This window comes from Neofelis nebulosa, chromosome 1 (assembly GCF_028018385.1).
Source record: "Neofelis nebulosa isolate mNeoNeb1 chromosome 1, mNeoNeb1.pri, whole genome shotgun sequence".
Classification (NCBI taxonomy): Eukaryota; Metazoa; Chordata; class Mammalia; order Carnivora; family Felidae; genus Neofelis; species Neofelis nebulosa.
Window position 1 is genome coordinate 163,310,038 of NC_080782.1, and position 19,541 is coordinate 163,329,578.

The 19,541-nt window shown below is 43.4% G+C and overlaps 1 protein-coding gene across 1 annotated transcript in view; it reads left to right on the plus strand.

Moving 5' to 3' along the window:
* The window catches only part of ANKRD10 (ankyrin repeat domain 10), a 33,435-nt gene that overhangs the window by 8,068 nt on the left and 5,826 nt on the right, over positions 1 to 19,541 (plus strand). The window contains exon 4 of the mRNA XM_058742600.1: positions 10,568 to 10,803. Within this exon, the coding sequence (XP_058598583.1) occupies positions 10,568 to 10,803 (236 nt within the window). The remainder of the gene's footprint in view (positions 1 to 10,567; positions 10,804 to 19,541) is intronic.

The following is a 19,541-nucleotide window of genomic DNA, read 5'->3' on the forward strand; positions in this document are numbered from 1 at the left end:
GATTTATAACTTCTCATAAAATGGAACCATATACATTAAAGACTTGAGACTCATTCTGAGTTCTTCACACTGATGACATTGCAATCGTGTTTTCTCCCAGTTTACATCAGCTAGTTTATTTATGGTTTGATAGAACAGTGTTAATATTTGAGTGTATTAATTTGAAGATGTGATCTTATATGCAAACATCATTAGCTAGTCATGGCAGTGGGCATTTAGCTTAGATATTAAATTCATTTGTATTAACTTTCTCTTAAAGATTTATATTGTAAAAATTTTTCTTCTGCAGTTCACAGCATTAACAAAATGGATGCGGTTTTCACCCTTAAATGTTGAGTGTAAGCTATAGAGCTGTAATAACCAAAATAACTATAATATCAGCTTTTTTGTTTTACCCTGTCTAGAATATCTCATAAGGATTAATTACAAACCACTTTATTCTAATTGGAAATGTGAAAATTTAGACTTTGGGAGAAATAAACCCACAAAACTAACTTAGTTTAACCCTTTGGTTTCCACTTCATTGTTTTGACTCTGTGTTATAATACATTTATTGAAATTAGATCCTGGACAGCAAAACCATATAGATTAATGCGAAGCCTATTACAGGCTGTAATCTCAGGGGCTGTCGTTAGACTCCTAGTGTCTGAGCTTCTGTTTCATTAAGTATTATATTGTTAAGCCAAGTCATTAGTTTGGGCTTGGAATTTTTACTTACATAGAAATTTAGTATGATAAATATGCCCTGTGTTAACTGTTACGTTGCAGGGAACCTCGTGACTTCATATGTAATTATGATTTAAGGTAATGTAGAAACAATTGATAATATGAATATATATTATACAATTTGAGACGATGCTCAGTGGATTGCTTCAAAGTGAAGTTATATTCATAGTTTTCTTAGCTGTGTTTAGATTAAAAACTAAAATCTTTAATAACAGAAGCTTTGATTATGAAATACAGAGTCATAAAATAAATGATTAAATCACTTGTCATTTATTGAAATAATGAATAATTAGAAGTTGACCTCTTTAACGACTTATTTTTTAAACTATAGTCTAATCGATCCTGAACATTTTATTACTAAGATGTTAGTTTTCTTCATTTCAGTGAATAGCTTAATCCTTTGAGCCAATAAATATTTATCGTAAATAATATCTTTTTTTTTTTTAATAGGTGTCTTTTTAAAATGAGAACCTTTTATTTATAATTCTGTCCTTGGTTACAGGACCCTCGAGTGTCTCTTTTCCACCAAGTGTGACTGAGCACAGCCTCGAGTGCCAGTCTGTTTTTCCTTCTCAGTATAAGAGCCTCTCCCTCGAGACCCTGCATTATGGTGATCTCCCTTGCCTGAACCTTCAGATGGTTTTTAGAAGAAATATTTAGCCTGAGCCACCTAGCCAAAAGCGATTCTTAAAATTCTAAGTCTTTGGCCTGGAGACAGAGCACACAAGTAATCATTATTTATTGCTGTTGTTTATGTGGTTATTTAGTTTAACATCTGGATAAATTGCCAGTTTTGCTAGTAAGCTAATTTGTAAATTGCTTTTTGATATCTGTTTTGCACATTAAACTATAAAGTTTAACACTGTTAGCCTACCAACAAATAACAGTTTGTGTCCCCCAAATTATGGTACTTAGATCTATTTTACTTGTTTCCTATAATGCTCCTCATGGTAAAGAGTAGTCGTGGCAAATAAAATGCCTTTTGTTTGGTTTTTTAAAAGACAATCACGGGGGACAGTATTAATTTACTTACCTAAAGTTACTTATGTTTTTTCCAGTTCAGAATGGGCCAGATTCTTAATTCTTCATACTACATGCTATGATATTTAGGAGATGATATAAACTTTTCCTTTTCCTGCGAATAGATTAAAAGCTGTCTCATGTCAGTATTTTGTCACACTTGGTGGTAATTATTAATTTTGTTATTAATTCCTACTTTTTTTTTTTTTATGTATCAGCTGCATAAAGTGGCCAAAGTCTTAAGTTGCTGCTTTTTTGGTCATTGGGTAGATAATGGTGAGGGCAAGCGTACCAGGCGTCTGTGGCTAGAATGGTTTGTTCTATAACTTACTTGTCAATATAGGCCGCATCTGTAAGATAACGCATGTCAGCTGCTGTGCATCGTGTGTTACATTTTCTAGCACCACACGTGAGTATGTTGATGGAGTTTTGTTTTTTTTCCTTCTCTTATTTTACATCTTGAGTTTTGGTGCCAAGTTTTCTTTTTCTCGTGAGGTTTTGTTATCTGGCTTAGATGATGGTCATTGTTATTTGCCACTGTTTACGTCCAAAAAGAAAAATAACGTGGGAGTAAGTGGCAGTTCTGTGAGCACACTACGTGTGTGTGGACTTTAAATTACCAGCATCTCTGCAGATTGTCCTCAGCCCCATCCTCCTCCAGTACGTCAGGTGTGGGGTGTCCATATGTCAGTTACTTGTCCCTGTCCCCAGCCTTGCTTACCTGACAGTTGACTTTGTCTTGCAGGCCAAACCTGAACGCTGCCCACACGGAGGGCATGTGAACAGTCACTGCCCCATTTTTCTTTTCGACACTCAAATAAGTAATAGTATAAGATTAAGTCTTCATGTGATTTTGGAGACAGACTTGAAAACTTGCCGACTGCCTGCGGATAATTAAGGATACCTTCTTACTGCTGACGTTGTAAACTGACATTTCAAGCCTTGGATTATCTTTACTTTCAGTATTTTGGCACCAGTGTTTTCTTGAGAGGTAAAGTGGAAAACCTTTCCGCGTCAACCACATATTGAGATAGCTTTTTTCCTGCCTCTGAGTAGACCTGAAGGGACTCCGCGGGACTTCGAGTGCATCTAGATGTGCTTGGGTCTCAGGCACGTTTGCTGGTCCTTTCCATGCCACGACATACGGGCACTAGTGTGTAATTAGGTCATGGCAGGGTCTCCGTGGCTTTGGATAAGAGAGCATTTCCGGGGAGGCCACTGATTCCATGGTGACCAGACCTTCTAATGGGCTACATATATTTTAACTTAATTGTTTTGATCCCAAGAGGAACTTAACTGGTCATCAGATAACTGGAGAAGCACCAATAGCCTTATGTAAGCAAGTTCAGTGACTCACTGTAAAAAAATCTCTCTTGCCTAATTTAGAAAACAGGCACAGTCGGCTGTAGGAACAAAAGTCTGCACTGTGGTCTTGATAGGTTTTTGTTTAATGTTACAAAAACTGTATACATACTACCGAACTTCCAGACGTCCTTAACTGAAATTCAGTTGGTTTAGTTTGGCTCCAAAGTGGTGGTCATATCTATGACCCAGCCTGCGTCCTTGCCCGTAGAGCCCTGTCTGGAAGCAGAATTCCCCTTAGGGCATTTGCGTGTGATGAGCAGATTGGATGTTCCTTGTGGCAAGTTTGTTTGCAACTCTTGCCCAGAATTATTTTATTAGCCATTCATTCATGTTTGAAATTTGTGGTTTCTTTTCATTTGTTCACTTACTTGCCCTTAAGAATAACAGTCTATGAAATTTACCGGAATTGGAACTCTGAATTAGTTTCTGATTTTGTATCCTCTGCATTCCAGTCCTGCTCCCCTCCTGCTCTTGCCTCCCCTAGCTCATTGTCCCTGCGGTCAACTGGTCTGATCTTGCTCTCTGCTGGCTCTTTCCCCTTTTGCTGAGGTGCTACAGACACCGTGGAGGAAATCCTTCCTGAGATGGCTCCTGCCAGACGGGAGCAGAGGTGGACTGACAGTATTGTAGAGTTGTCGACAGACTTAGTTTAGAAGTTTGATTAATCTCATAATACCTTGACTAGCACCTAGATTTTGATAATTGTGTAATTACTGCCTTTATAAATAGTGCCTTCAAATAACCAATGATGTCTATAGCCAAAGATCTTTTTCCTTTGCTAAATTGTAGTGGGAGCATATTAAGTTAATTTTATCTGACTCTTTGAATGATGCTCTCATCCTTTAATGTATGGAAACAATTGGGATTCAGTTGCAGTATAAAACTATCCTCAGTAATATTGACCTTGAAATGAAAACTTGGCACCAAATTTATTCAGGTAAATACTTTAAAAAAGTTTCTTCCTATTGTTACTTGAAGACTATATTTAAGAAAGTCTTCAAAATTTAAGAGTTTGGATACCAAAGGGTTAAAAATACACATGTTTTTCTTTTGCTGAAGAAATTTTAGATGTTTGCTAATGTTGTCTGTACAAATGGACATTTAGTGATGCTTTTTTTTATCTTTTTTTTTTTTTTTTTAACGATTCCATGTATTTGCTTATTTCCATCTAGGAATAGTTACTAATGTATTTGAGATACAGCATACCAAATTTTAAAGTAACCAGAATCGTGAGTTAACGGTTTTAGTCCGTACTGTTAAACTTTTGCTGAACTGTTGGCATATTTAAATTGGCTCCATGCTACACAGTACATACTAGCGGTAATTCAGGAGGCAGTGCTGGGGAGCGGCAGCTCTTGGTCAATCAAGGTGGTCACACGCCAGTGGCTTACGCTCAGTACATGTGCTTCTGCACCTCATGTATGTATATGTATTTTTAATCCAAATGTTGCCTGCAAATATTTTAAGTTTCCTGTGTTATGAACCATTGCCCGTTTTAAATCACAAAGAAGGTTCTGAATCTGTAAAAACTACGCGTGTCAATGTTTTCCAGCTACGTAATTCGAATTGACTTGATTTTTCAAGTAACCCTAGAAAGGGGGAGCACTCCATATAGAAACCACTGAAACTGCCACAGGGGCCTCTCCGAAAACCTTACGGTTGTGGCAGTGAGCGCTCAGTGTGGCCTCCTCTCTCCACACGAGGCATATGTTGAGGTATTTGTTGCGGTGATTGGTTTTCATGCTAATCTAGGAACTCAGACATAGACTCTGTAGATTTGCATGCTCTGCTTACCCTAATTTATTATACCTACCTTTTATTTGTAACTAACAATAGTTAAGTTGAGATCAGAATTTTAACAGAAATACTATTTATATAAAAATTGTGGTTATTTTTGTATTGTCACATGGCATTAACAAAAAGAAAACATCCTGAAGGTGATGTGACAGCTCAGATTCTAAAAATTCTATTTCAGTGATTTCCTGATCCGTGGTTTTTCAAATTAAAGCGAAAACTGTTGTTGCTAGAACGGCTTCTCGTACATTCCCATGGTGTGACACTGTAAGTGGAAAATAGACGGAGGACCAGCTGGCAGCAGGGTGGAGTTTTTTTTTTAAATGCTTTGGGGAGACATCCTTCAGTACAGTAAGTGTTAATATTCCGTTCAGAACTTTACTGCAGGAAATACGGTCTCCAAGCATTTACCTCTTAAGTTCAGTAGAGTTTAAAAAAAAGCACTTTATTTTGCCAGTTACTCAGCAGAACAAATAATTCACAGTGAAGATTATTTGATGTCTTTCGTATTTCTGTGTTGCGATTTTAAATGAGTACCAGGACCCCCCCCCCACCCCCACCCCGGGAGGAAACCGGTGGCCTGGTCAAAGATCGCTTTTCACGGTCGCGGTGAGCGTCACAGGAACCAGAATCTGCAGGTTCAGGCACTGTTGGCATGGCTGCCGTAAGAAATTGTAGCAGACTGGTCTCACCAGCCTAAAAATCCGGTTCTGTCCACTCTTTTTAAAAGGAAATTAACTTTGAAAGTTCAACGAACTGACCCAGTTTGAGCATCAAGTTGATTGATGTCTCATTTTTCAAATCTCTGCCCGTTTTCGGAGATTTTTCAACTGGAATCAGAGGGTGAATGGAGAGCTTTTAGAATGACATTACAGCATGTCCACAGGGGTTCTTGTCTGCAGAAATGGACAGAGGTGAATTTTAGGTCACACGTCATCTACGTTCACCCAAGTGCATCAACGTGGAGATGCCAAGAGTGTGTGTTGTTTTCAAGATGAGGCTAACAGTAACGTGTGCTTTCAGGACCACCCCAGTTTTCATGCAGAATACAGCTTTTGAGAGTATATTTAAATAATTTTCCAGATACTGGTACTTTCCCTCTGGACTAGCGTGTGTAGACAGCAGTTCTGATTAACATCTGTATCAGTGCCTCACTTGAGCTTGTTAGGGGGTTGGCTATATAGCCCCACGTGGCCTGAACACCTGTGGACCAGAGGGGGAAGGCTTGGCTTTCAAGAGAGCGTGGGATCAGACCCAGTGCTGCACTGGGAGGTGAGAGTAGCCACCTGCCAGCTTGCAGTCCTGGTCCATGCCTGGCTTGCACTGACAGTCAGGAACATAGCAGAGAGAGCTTAGGTGGAGTACCTACATGACCTTGCAACACAGAGGTTTAAAGGCTCGGTGAATTGGTGGTACATTTGAACCAGGATTACTGTTTCAACTCTTAAAACATCAAACTTGAAACATGCTTGAACAAGTGGGAAAGCATATATGAAGAAAGGATTTGAAGACATGAGCCTCTTTCGTTAAAATTTCAGGCCGTGAGAACTCTTCCATTTAGTGATCATTTATTCTAGTCTTTGATGGAAACCCCATGTGGGTTCCAGCCTCTGTAGGACATGTGAAAGTTCCCTCTGTTTATGAAACTATGAAAAATGGTTGCGGAATTCAGACTTACAGAGACAGTTTTCGTCTGCTTCATAGTAAGCATATTGTCTGATCGCAAGACACCAGAACATCTAACAAAACACTCAGATGGAGTAGGAATGATGGTCTTACTTCTTTCCACATGCTCTCTTGGGCTTTCACATGCTTTTAAAGTTTCCCTTTAACATTTTGTGGTGTAATCGATTTGGCAACTTTTTTAAAAAAAGTTTTTTTGTTTGTTTGGATAGTACATAAAATTACTGGAAAGACAGCTTTGAGGAACGAACGCATGGTCAGACGTGTTTTATAAAAATAGGGGACTAGTTAGTAGTACCGTCCACTGGTCAGATGTTAACTCAGCAGATCTACTGTGCTGCTGGTTTTTGTATGGCCCGTAAACTAAGAATGATTTTTACATTCTTAAATGGTTGAACAAAAATCAGGAGAAGAACCATTATTCTGTGACAAGTTAAATTTATATGAAATTCTCATTTTAATGTCGATCAGCAAAATTTCACAAGAACATAGACGTGCTCTACTGTGTACGTATCGTTCGAGGCTGCTTTCAGGCCACGAGGACAGGCCTGAGTGGTTGTGAGCAAGGGTGTGGCCTGTGGAGCCTGCAGTATTTACCGTCCAGCCATTTCTAGAGAAAGCGCCTGCCCAGGATCAGGGAGCCCGCGTTCCTTCCCAGGCAGTTTGTGTAATGTGCGCTCTGCCGTGGAGAAGCCACGCTCTTAAATGTAAGCAGAGCAGGATCAGGGACTTGAACATTTGACAGAGTACAGAATGGAAGAGTGAAGGCAGATAAACGGGATTCTGTTGTGTACCAGACTCAGGTATAAACGGACCCTTTTGCCCAAAGAGGAGTATAAATGCTGTTAAATAAACCATGTGTTGTATACATTCAGTCCTTGGTAACAGAAGGAATATACAGTTGACCCTCAAACTGTGCACGTCCGTTCATATGTGGATTTGTTTTTGATAAATACAGTACATACTATACATGCATTTTCCTTACGATTTCCTTAATAACATTGTGTTTTTTTCTGGCTTTATGGTAGGAATACAATACATCATACGTATAACATACAGAATAAGAGTTCATCAACTCTTGGTGTTTTCAGTAAGGCTTCTGGACAACAGTAGGCTATCAGTAGTTAAATTCTGGGCGAGTCAGAGTTAGTGTGAGTTTTCCACTGCACTGGGGCAGGGGGTGGGGGTGGGGTGGGCGGGAGGCACCCCATTCCCTCATTGTCCAAGGGTCTGCTGTAGTTGGAATCTTCTGTAGCTCAGTGGGAACAAAGTAAAGATGGTGAATGTCCCCATTTCTGGTAATACCATAGGGATCTTGCCAAAGTTGTTCTCTCCCGGTTAGTTCTTCCACAGTCACCGTGTGTCCCAGGTTCTGTCCTTACATCTTCTAGCACGTCTTCTCTCCCTTTCACATCACTCTGACTCCTGGTCCCACAGAAGCGTGTGCGGAACCAGCATCAGTCCAGACCCGTGGCTGCTCGTTCTTCCCTGCTTGGTCCGCACGTGGGGTCCCACGTGGGGAGCACATGGCGTGAGTTGGCTACGGTCCTTTTGAGTTTTGAAGGTGATCCCTCCTGCCATCTGGAAACGTGGTGTGCGGGCGAGTGACTGCGTTTGCGGGGGAGGAGATCGTGCCTTCCTGCTCAGGTCTCCGTGCGCTCCTGCTCTCAGGCGTCTGCAGGCTCCGTGGTCTCCTCTCCGGATGTTGGTGCTGATTTGTCGCTTACTTGTGTTAAGGTTATTTCCTGGGAAAGCAGTAAGCTCTCTGTTCTAACCCCAGTCCAGCCTGGTGTTGTGTTTCTGAGAGGAAAGTGAAGACCTTGAGTGTGTCTGGGAAATTGTTCTCTTCAGCAACTGGAGTCGTCTCCTTAAGTGTCTCCACTTTCCTCGGTGAAGTCCCGGGTGGCGAATGAACCATCCAGAAACTCGTGTGCTTTTCTTCCTCACTCGGATCTTTCCTGCCGACGTCCTCTGTCCTGATTTCAGGCAGCAGCTTCTCATTTCCGTTTATGATTTTGGAGAGCAAGTCTGTGTTTCTTTACAGGAGTGATCATTTTATAAACTTGGGCGTATGTTCTAGGCCTACGTTTTTTCACATTTTGAGGAGTTAGATGTTTCCTTCCATGTAGCTACCTATTCTGTTCCCTTTTTTTTTTTTTTTTTTTTAACATTTTTTTTTTTATTTTTATTTTTGGGACAGAGAGAGACAGAGCATGAACGGGGGAGGGGCAGAGAGAGAGGGAGACACAGAATCGGAAACAGGCTCCAGGCTCCGAGCCATCAGCCCAGAGCCTGACGCGGGACTCGAACTCACGGACCGCGAGATCGTGACCTGGCTGAAGTCGGACGCTTAACCGACTGCGCCACCCAGGCGCCCCTCTGTTCCCATTTTTGAAGGAGTAGACCTTTTCAGACTCTCTGCACTTGGGATAGCGCCTAGAGATGAAATACACCGTTGCAGAAAACCATCCAGCCACACACTCATTTTAACATCAATAACATGATGTCAAAAACCAAGCGTCTGATCATTTTATGTGTGTGAGATTAACGTAACCACACTGTCCATTCTTCGGCGTTTCTTTTCTATTGAATTCATATATTAAAGATAATACCAAATTGTAGAATAGCACTCATCAGAATTTACAGCCGTGAAATCAAGAAGTCAGTTTTAGTCCCCGTTAGTCCTGCACACAACTGCCTTACACACTTTTCAGAAAACATTGCTGGTTCTGGGATTCTCGAGTCTTGTGTCTTTTATTTCTGTTCAACCCAAGTTTGGGCTTTCTCCTTTCTTCAAACTGTAACACGTTTCTTTATCTTATGCTTTAGAGTGGAGACAGGTTAATGATTCCAAAATAGACAGATTTTTTTCATTCCTGAGGTTGGAGCTCTGGGAGTATGATGGCTGGAAGTATGGGTACAAGGCTCGGTGGGAACCCCTGTGCGTCCCGGATCTGTGGTTTTCACTCTGGTGTCTCTGCATGGATGTTAGCCCGGGAAGCAAGCCTCATGCATCTGGTCTGCCTGTACCGGGCCCGTGGCCTTGCTCTGTGGAGGAGTAGGCGGCGTGGGGCCTCTGTTCTGTTCGTCGGCCTGTTTCACTCGTTCACAGGTTGACTTCACAGAGCGTGTGTTTTTCTGGTCTTTCGGGAGAACCTCAACAGGGAGTTGCTTTTGTTCCTCTCATATTTATTCTTTCCTAATTGAGCTTGACAGGTGGTTCCTTCCTGTTTGTGTCATTGAGATTGTTCACATGACGCTCTGCCACCACTTCGTACTTGAGTCTGATGGGAGCTGCTGTGGAAAATCCCCCCTCCGCCGTGAGAGATGCCGCGGGCCCTTCGGAGGGCCTTCCGCCGGGAGGCCTGTGCACGTGTTGTGGGGTGCTCCAGGCAGGGCCAGAAACTGACCTGAAACACACGGGAACTTAGCACTTCACGTCTCCGGCCGTACGGAGAAGTGATTTTAACGTCAGGACAGCCTTCTAAACTTCCACTTACAGTGTCACGTTAGCATAAAATCTGGCTTGTCAGTGCACTGTTTTGAGAGAGCCGATTGTTACGAATGCCATGGACAATTTCAGTACATGTTTGTTTGTTATGATTTTAATGAAGCTAAAGGAATGGATTATTAAACTTAAGTGCAGATAATATAGAATTCTGCTTCAGGGTAAGTCTGAAGTTGGCATAAATTTAGGTTCTTCAGACTGACATAAAAAATGATTTTGAGAAGTTGAATAGGAAGATGCCTTTTTAAAGTTTAGCGTATTGATTTTGAAATGCCTATTTCCCAAATCGTGCTTCATAATCAGACGTGCTTTAGAGAGAAGTTAGTTACGCAGCCGGGGCGAGGAGCTCCCTGTAAGGGAGCCTCGCCGTAAGTGTATTTTCTCGCTGCCCCGTGAGGTAGTCAGGTCGGCAGGGGCAGAGAGCAGGCGAGGACGCCGACGGGGTGTAACTCCGTGTTTTGTGTCACACAGCCTGAGGAACGCCAGTGGCCTGACTGCAGCAGACATTGCCCACACCCAGGGTTTCCAAGAGTGCACCCAGTTTCTCTCGAACCTGCAGAATTGTCATCTGAACCGTTTCTATAATAATGGCACCTTAAATGGGGGCCAGCAGAACATATTTCCTAATCATACTAGTGTGGGAGCACATCGCAAGAGATGCTTGGAAGACCCGGAACCCTTTGGAGTAAAGAAGGCTAGGACCGAAGGTGAGACCCCTTGGTGGGCGAGGGGGGCAGACGCTCCTGCTTTCTGTAACACGTTTTCTTTTTTACGGCCGGAAGCGCCTTCCAGATGAGACCTTCACTTGAGGGGCAGTGTGCCCCGAGGGTCCTGGTGCAGTGGTGGTGATTTTCCCAGGAGCGGATGAGAGGGAATGTCAACAGCCCAGGTGTGGATGTGCCGGTGTAACTTTCTGCACACCCAGGCCCACCTGCCATGAGTTAGAAAGATTTTTCTCGTTTCTTGTACCTGTTTGAAATATAACTATTAAAAAAATCTGCCACTGTGCCTGATTTTTTTTTTTATTTCCTGTGAATGTTCCTGAGCTTGTGACTGACATTGTTGGTCTGGGTGCAAAACACAGTTTGACATCTGGGCAGGTAGAGGTTTGCCCCCCTGCCTCACCCGTGCTGTGCCCTGGCCACAGCCGGTCCCCACGCCCCACAGGGTGGTGTGTGTGTCACAGCAAGACCTGGGGTGTCAGGTGGACGGTGAGGAGAAGTCTCTAAGGTAAGTTATTTTAGTTGTAAGTATTCTCCCACCTTTTTGTCTTCAGATAACTCTGGTGGAATTTGCAAATAAGCAGTCACCCAGCCTCTGGGAGATGAAAACCCTCCCCTTGGTCTAGAAAACAAAATTGTGTGTAGATTCCTGCCTATAAGATATCTCACAAGACAGATTCATAGCTTGGTAAGAATATTTAATGAACTTAGAGATTTAGAGATGGCAACGAAAAGTAGTCACCTTGAAATTATGAACTTAGATAAGATTTGCTGAGCAGAAATGCAAAGTTGTGCCCTTTGACTGAGAACAGATCACCTCTCCAGGGTAGTATGAGGAACCCTGAGTGGCCGGAGGTCTGCATTGACTAAATTTGGTGTGGGTCAGCATATGATCCTGCACCTTTTTAGTTGAACTGGACTGTGTCCAGATGAAAACAGGTTTGGTTTTGGGTTTTTTTTGTTTTTTTTGTTTTTTTTTTTACTATAAAGCTGATAAAGTTGTATTATCTACTTTTAAATGCTTATCGTGAATTCTGTGATTTTTTTTGTAGGAATGAATGCATGAACCTAAATGTTTTACCAAATTCGTAACTTTTATAATTATACATGCTTTCTAGAAAGGTGCTATAACAGTCCTAAGCACAACAGGAAGGTGTGTCTAAACTTGAGAAGTGGTTTTAATGGTGAAGTATTGTCCAGTATTGTCATTCATTTGTGCCACGTCCCAGTATTCTTTCTAATGTATTTTAAAGGCCCTTTAAGAGCAACCGCTTTTTAAATATAGTCCTTTTCATTCTATTAAATGCCTGGTTTAATATTTTGGAATGATATAAAGTGTTAGCTTCATTGTGCCCTCAAGCGAGAGTCATGTAGGATAAATCTTAAATTCTGTTTAGTACCTAAGGACATCACTTAACATTCTAATAAGGCTCAGAAATGTACCTGAGGAGTTCGTAAAACCAGTGTCAGGGTTTTTGGGTCAGTTGAATTGGCCAGTATCTCATTGTTGAAGTATCCTGAAAAGACTTTCCAGGGTTCCTGGAACTTGAATTTAAGTTTCCTAAACCTTGTTTCCAAACACGGATTGGGTTTGAAGAATCATGCGATGTTCAGGAGCTTTTATTTCCCTCTTCCAGACACGGACTTGTTTTGCTTGACCAGGGTTAGGGGCTCACATTTTGCCCACCAAACTCCCCGTGCGGCTTTCCCGAACTGCCCGTTCCTGCTCAGCTGGGTGCCAGCTCGGAGGCAGACGCGGCCGGAGCCTGGTGCTTCGGGGATACGGCCCCACGGTCGGGCTCTGCTGCACACACCCGAAGTGGTCCTGTTCTGTCACCACCACAGGAGAAATCTCGGCTCGACTCCAGATGCCCTGACTTCGCCGCTCCTCTCGAGTGTGCTCAGCTGTGTGCTGAGCCGTATCGCAGTTCCGTGCACCTGGCGCTTGGGACACCGCAGCCCTGCAAGCGGTGGTGGTCCTGAGGATGGCCCACGTGTCACTCGAGCATGTGTGTGCATGGATTTCTGTCCGGAGCACAGGCAGGTGCCTCCATCCCATGCCATCCCCTGCCCGTCTTTCCTCTGAGGGAAGAGATGAGATTTTTTTCATTTTATCGTTACATACTCACTGTGAGCGGGGGTGTCTCCACTACTAAAGATGTTTCCCCAGCCGCCGCCTGGATTTTCTAAGTGAGGTTCTTTTTGCCTTCAGTAGCTATATCGCCATTTCCATTCTTTGATCGGGTTTTAGTATGCAATTCAAGATATGTTCAAGTTACTTTTCATTTAATTTCTGGCGTCTTGTTTTGATTTGCTCTTTAAATGTGTGAGCTTAAATTTTTGCTCACTCTGAATTATTCATTTTGTAGACAAGTTTTTGATTTTCATGCCAGAGTAAAAATAAGTATTTTTTTCCATATGCAATACATGATATAAAATGCCTTTTTGAATAACTTCACATGTAAAAGTATTTAAAAGAGTTTAAAATTGTCTCTCTCCCTTCCCCCCCCCCCCACCCCCAGTATAAGTTTGGCTGCTGCTTTTTTTATTTTTCTTTTTTCTTTTTTTTTAAATAGGTGCCAGGAATATCTTTTCTGTATAAATGCATAGCTTGGACCTTATTAATAAAACTCAGTCCATTCCGTCTTTCTACAGCTTAAGAATTACACATACTTGTGTTTTGGTGTGCAATCTATGTTCATAAAAGCAGGTACTTCCAGAAATTTTTCTGGCTTAGCCAGCTTTTAAAGATGTGCCTTGTAAATTTTATTTTTTAACTTTTTTTTTTAACTTTGGAATCCTGAGTCTGAAAGTTCTCTACTCTTCTCCACAGAAAGTAGCCTCTGTCTCTGCTTTCAATAAACAATTTTCAAGTATTTTAAGGTTATTGGTGTGGTTTTCCCTTGGAAATTACCGATGGAAAAGGACTTGAAGGGTTAAGAATGCCTCAGCCTTTCCATGTGGCCACATAAACTGCCCTGTGGGAACAAGTGCACAAAGGTGGTCCCAGGGGAGGTGCCCAGCTTCCACCGTTGACGCCAGTGTCTACTGCTCAGGGCACAGACCTGGTGGACGTGGCCGTGAACTATGGAAGGCGAAATAAAATCCAAAGTCATTTAAACAGCTGATTTCGATTAAAAGTATTTGGCCTTAGAAGGGATTTTATTCATTTGGGGTTGTATTAAGGAAGCATCAGTATGTAAGTGGGTTTTGAGGTGTTCCCCCTGCCCCATTTATCAGCCATTAGCCCAAGATGGAGTGGCAGATGGCCTTCAGTTACAGCTGCTCTAACAGTTCAGGTTTGTTAGCATTTCTGTTAATCTTCAGGAATAACATTCAGTACAGTTTCTCAGATGTGTGTAGTCCTCGGAAACTCGGCCAAACTTACCAGGGAGACTGGTTGGAAAAGAACGCCAGTCCCATCCGGGAGAGAAGCTTCCACCTTGTTTTAATCAGGAATTGTTTTGGGTGCAATCCCGGAGTCTGAGTTGGGCAAGGCGGTGTGAGTTATACACTGGCCCAGTAGCCCAGGATTCTATAATTGGAAACCGTTGCCATAGGAAGTAGGCCGTGGTGATACCAGATCTCTTGTTAAATTGACTTCACGGTTTTGTTTTTTAATCAAAGATATATTACTGATTTTAGAATCTCATAATGTATTAAGTAGTTTATAAAAATACCTTTTAGGGAGAGTGTCTACAGTACTATGACTCAGTTTAAAATTAGCAATGAGGGGGTCCCTTCGCTGGGTCAGTCAGAGCATGTGACTCTTGATCTCAGGGTCGTGAGTTCAAGGCCTGCACTGGGTGTGGAGCCTAGTTTAAAAAAAATCAGCAATGAGAAGTTTCTCAGTACACTCATGCCCAGGGTGTATTTGACATTGAAGAATCTCCACCTTTTCTTAATTGTCTGTCTGGACCACACTTAAAGAGGGGCAGCAGGGAAAGGAGAGGGTGTGATTTGTTACATGATACATCTAAGTAATTCGAGCCTGAGATTCAGGAAATCAAATGCCTCCCCAGGAGTAAATCTGTAATTTGCTTCCTCGTTTGATTCTGTGTGTCCTGTACATACACATGACATCAGGTGTGCTAAGCGTCCTCATGTTTGCAGAGAAGGACTACTTGTCTTCCGTTGTTTGACCAGAGGAGAACACTGGTTTGAATAACAGGTGATTGTTTCGTCTTAGTCCCTAAAGACTTAGTGTCATGTACCTGCAATGTGAATGAGTCCCACTTCGACACCAGGAGGTTTCTGTGATGCGCACTCTCCCGAATTCAGGCCTCCCGAGCCGCGGCTGTGGCAGGAACCAGCGGGACTCCGTCCTGGCGCACCTTCAGAACTGTCTCTTCTCATGCACCTTCCCTTCCCTGTCCTTTTAACAAAAATCCCAAGTCCCACCTCAGTGTTGCCAGAACCATCACTGCTGCTCCATGCCCTTGACATCTCCGCTCCCCTGCCCTCCTGACTTTCCCCGAGGGCCTGACTTGGGGCCACGGCAGGAGCTAAAGTCCTATGAAAGGTCACCTCACAGTAGAACCACCCTCACTTTGGCCTTAGTACTGCTCTGATGTTAATAGCACCTTTCTTTGAGTAAAATGTGCTCTGTAGTGGAATCAAGAATAGTTCTGATTAATTAGGGCTGGTGGGAAACTACCAAGGGGACATTTCCTTCCTGGCTTTGTTAAAGGGGCACTGACGGCTTCCCTGGCGGTCAGAGCTCCTGGTTCCAAGGGGAAGACCGCAGGGGGGTGAGGTGGACCTGGGACCCCCCCAGCACTGGCACCTGAAAGATGCACAGAGGAAGGAGATCACTAGTCCATGCCCTGCCCCCAACCTCACTGAAGTCCGTTGTGTGAACAGCTTGGTAGTATTTGCACATCAGGTGGTCTCACCTGTGTGGAAGGTGTCGGGGTTAGCACCCCACTAGTCAGCTGGGGCACTTACATTTTTTTTTTTTTTTTTTTGAGAGAGAGTGTGGGGAGGGGAGGGGCAGAGAGAGAGGGAGACACAGGATCCGAAGCAGGCTCCAGGCTCCGAGCTGTCAGCACAGAGCCCAACGCGGGGCTCGAACTCATGACCTGATCATGACCTCAGCTGAAGTCAGACGCTTAACCGACTGAGCCCCCCCCTGGAAGCCCTCACATCTTAGAAGCATGTGACCGTACAGATTGGTTTTTGCCTTTTAAGAGATTTCTCTGCTTTTAAAGTTAAGCCAGGTTAGGCTTATTTTTATGAGCCCTGGGTAAGTCCTCCAGTGCCCTTGGCAATTGAAATCTTGTTTTTGGTGGTGTCCAGCTGGCTCAGTCAGTGGAGCATGGACGCTTGATCTCAGGCTCGTTGGGTTCGAGCCCCATGTTGGGCATAGAGCTTTTAAAAATAATAAAAAATAAATCTAGTTTTTGTGTACATGTCCTACATGTCTGTACAGGTGGCATGCTGGTTGCACAGTAAGTGCACCTTCCTGACTTGACAGCCAGCACAGCAGCCAGCTTCCTCGATGGCACGGTTTCTGTAATGCAGCAGATAAGTGTTGCCTGGTTTCCAAAAGCAAAGTATAGTATCTTTCCCATGTTTTCAAATGGCTTGGTCATAAAATAAATCTGTAGTTTTAGAGCCTTGCTAAGAACTGGCTTTAGGGATTTTAGATGGAAGTACAAAGGCAGGTTTCTGTGTTCAGTGGTCACACTTGGTTAGGACTTGCTTCTGCAGGAAGGAAGCAGGGAAGGTTTATTTTGAGTGAAGCCTAGCCAGTTTTCTGTCACAACTGTTCAACATCTAACATGTTCTAGAATCTTCTCAAATGCCTGCTTTGACCAAGTAAAAGGTAAGGACATTTTTTAATAAAATGTTCAGTAAGTTTTTTCTTTTTAACTGTGGAGGTCAGTAGGAAAATGGAAGGGAGTCTCTTCTTTTCCAAAGTGTAAATAAGATCAAAATGGGTAACTTGGAAAGAAGACATTTTGTTTTTTCTGAAATTTCTGTAAGTCCACCTTTCTCAGATACAATGTGGAATATCTCATCGGTTCCTCTGGCAAAGACAAAGTGGGTACGTGTGGGAGAAAAGAGTGAAGTCAGATCCAGTGCTCTTAAAATTCTGAGAGGCCAATATTAATATCATGGTTTCTAAAATACAGTTTTAAAAAGTAAATTGCAAGTTTAATGCCTTCCTCTGAGTGATTAAGCACTTCCTACTTAGAGAGGTGCTAGAAATAAATGAAGTATAAAATAGTACTACCCAGGGTTCTAGGCCAGCCGGATTATCAGCCAAGGAGTTAAAAATCCTTGCAGACATTCTACGGGAACAATGCACTACAAAGATTGCCTGTCTGTAGAGAATGAAAATTCTAGGCTGGCTGCATCGGCACCTGCTGCCCACATTAAAGAGTTCCTTGACTACTAAAATACGCAAGCCCTTGGTCTGTTTCATTTTTCTCCTGCCGTGTTAATGAGGTACTATCAGCATTCACAAAGTGACGCCTGTGAGTTGGGACCTTTGCTAAGTAGTCCCTAGTGCGGAGCCTGGGTCTCAGGTTCAGGGAGTCGTTTCTGCTGTGAAGTGGCATCGGGCCCTGGCCCCTCCCCTTGGACGCAGTTTTCCCTCGGATGTCCCCAGACTCCTTTGCCAGCGGCCCTTCTGGCCCCCTAGTGGCAGGTGTGCCCTCGTGTCCCACTCCACTTTACAGCCGGTCTCATCGGAGGGAATTCTCCCGGCTTCATTACTGGCTACTCTACTTACTATGGAGACTTTTTGTTGGATTGCTGTGTCGGAGCCATTCCAGGCTAGCCCGTGGGCTTCATGCACTGAGACGGGCGCTCTTCCAGGCCCTGGGCTTAGGGGATGAGGAGACAAATTTCCCTGCTTTTATGAAGCACTGTTGTTTGGTTGGTTGGGGTTTTTTTTCTTTTTTTTTGTTTTGTTTTGTCCTCTGTCAGTTTTGTTTTTTTCTTTTAAACCTGCTTTTCAGAAATCTGAAATTGTACAGATAGCCTAGCTGTCACTTTTCCAGAGGGACTCTGGCCCCTGAATTCTGAAGAGCGGACATTACAAGTATGCATACCAAAAGCTGTGTTGTATCCCAGTGGAATCTTCCTTCCTGTTTGCAAGGACACTTGTGGCTTTGCCGTGCTGGCCCGCACAGTTCTCCTCCAGCCACCTGAGCACCTGCCTGACTTCTCAGGCGTAGGAGAGGAAGGGGCAGAGCCCGCCGACTGCACACTCCTCATTCCCCAAGTAACTAGCTGAGGTTTCCCTGAAGGTCATGAGGACTTACTTGGTCAACTTGCACCCCGGATGCCCGGGCCACCCACCCGGCTTTTGAAGGTGGCCTGTTTACCGCTGATTTCCTGAAAGTACCTTGTTTCACAGTGAAGGTAGAGCCTTGCCTGTCGCTGACGTAGGCCCTTAGAGGAGGAAGGAAAGCTCTCAGTGGGAAAGACTGAAACCCACCGTTTAACGCCTCTGGTTTGCAAGCACCTCTCTTGTGGAGTTCTCTTGGCCCCGTGCCTGTTCACTCAGGTTTTTGCCCAGCTACACAAACCACACTGTGCACTTTCCGTTTTCCCCACATACTCACCACTCAGAATGTGTGCCTTTTTCATGAAGACCATACATTATTATCTTTGGTCTCCACAGTTTGGGTTAGGGTTAGTAAGAATCTAGACGTGGCATGCTCATTCCTGTTTTGTTTTGTTTTTAATGTTTATTCATTTTTGAGAGACAGAGTGTGAGCAAGGAAGAGGCAGAGAACAGAGGGAGAGAGAGAACCCCAAGCAGACTCTAGGCTCTGAGCTGTCAGCAGAGTCTGACTCGGGGCTCCAACCCACAGAAGGCAAGATCATGACGGAGCCAAGGTCAGACACTTAACTGACTGAGCCACCCAGGGACCTTGATGCTCATTTCTTTCTTTTTTTTTTTTTTTTTTTAATGTTCATTTTTGAGAGAGCGTGAGCAGGGGGAGGGCCAGAGAGAGAGGGAGACACAGATTCCAAAGCAGGTTCCAGGCTCCGAGCTGACAGTACAGAGCCCAACGCGGGGCTCAAACCCACGAACCACGAGATCATGACCTGAGCCGAAGTCACATGCTTGACCAACTGAGCCCCCCAGGCACCCTGATGCTCATTCCTGTTATGTATATTGAAAATGACTCATGTGCCTCTAGAATTAGTAATTAGAGCTGCAGAGTTCATGTCAGTTTTTAAATGTTTATTTGAAAGAAATATTTAGTTCTGAAAGTTACTGTTTGTTGTATATCCTTGGACTCAATAATTCTCAGTATTTCTCTGACTAAAGAACCAGAAATGGACACAAAGCTGTGTCTATAAGGATGTTGATTATGGTGTTCATGACAGGAAAGAAAGCTGAAGCAAAGCCAGACAGCGGTGGGGATTTGGTGGTGGGTGAATTATAACACAGCCATGCAGTGGATGACTATTCGACTTTAATGAATTCTTTTGAACTTAGTTGATGAGATGCATTCATGCCATGGTAAATGAATAAAAAGGCAAGGCATAAAAGTGACTTTGGGGTCCATTTTTATAACAGCACATACTTATGAAGACTAGAAAGCCAAATGTCCAGTGACCGTGACTGTTCCTGTTGACGGGGTTCCTAGGGGAAGTGTGCGCAAAGGCGATACTTGGAGGAGACATGATTGAACGTGCACGCTAGTTTTTCTCCAAGACACAGGGAATGATCATTTTCTGAGGAATGTGCATTTGTA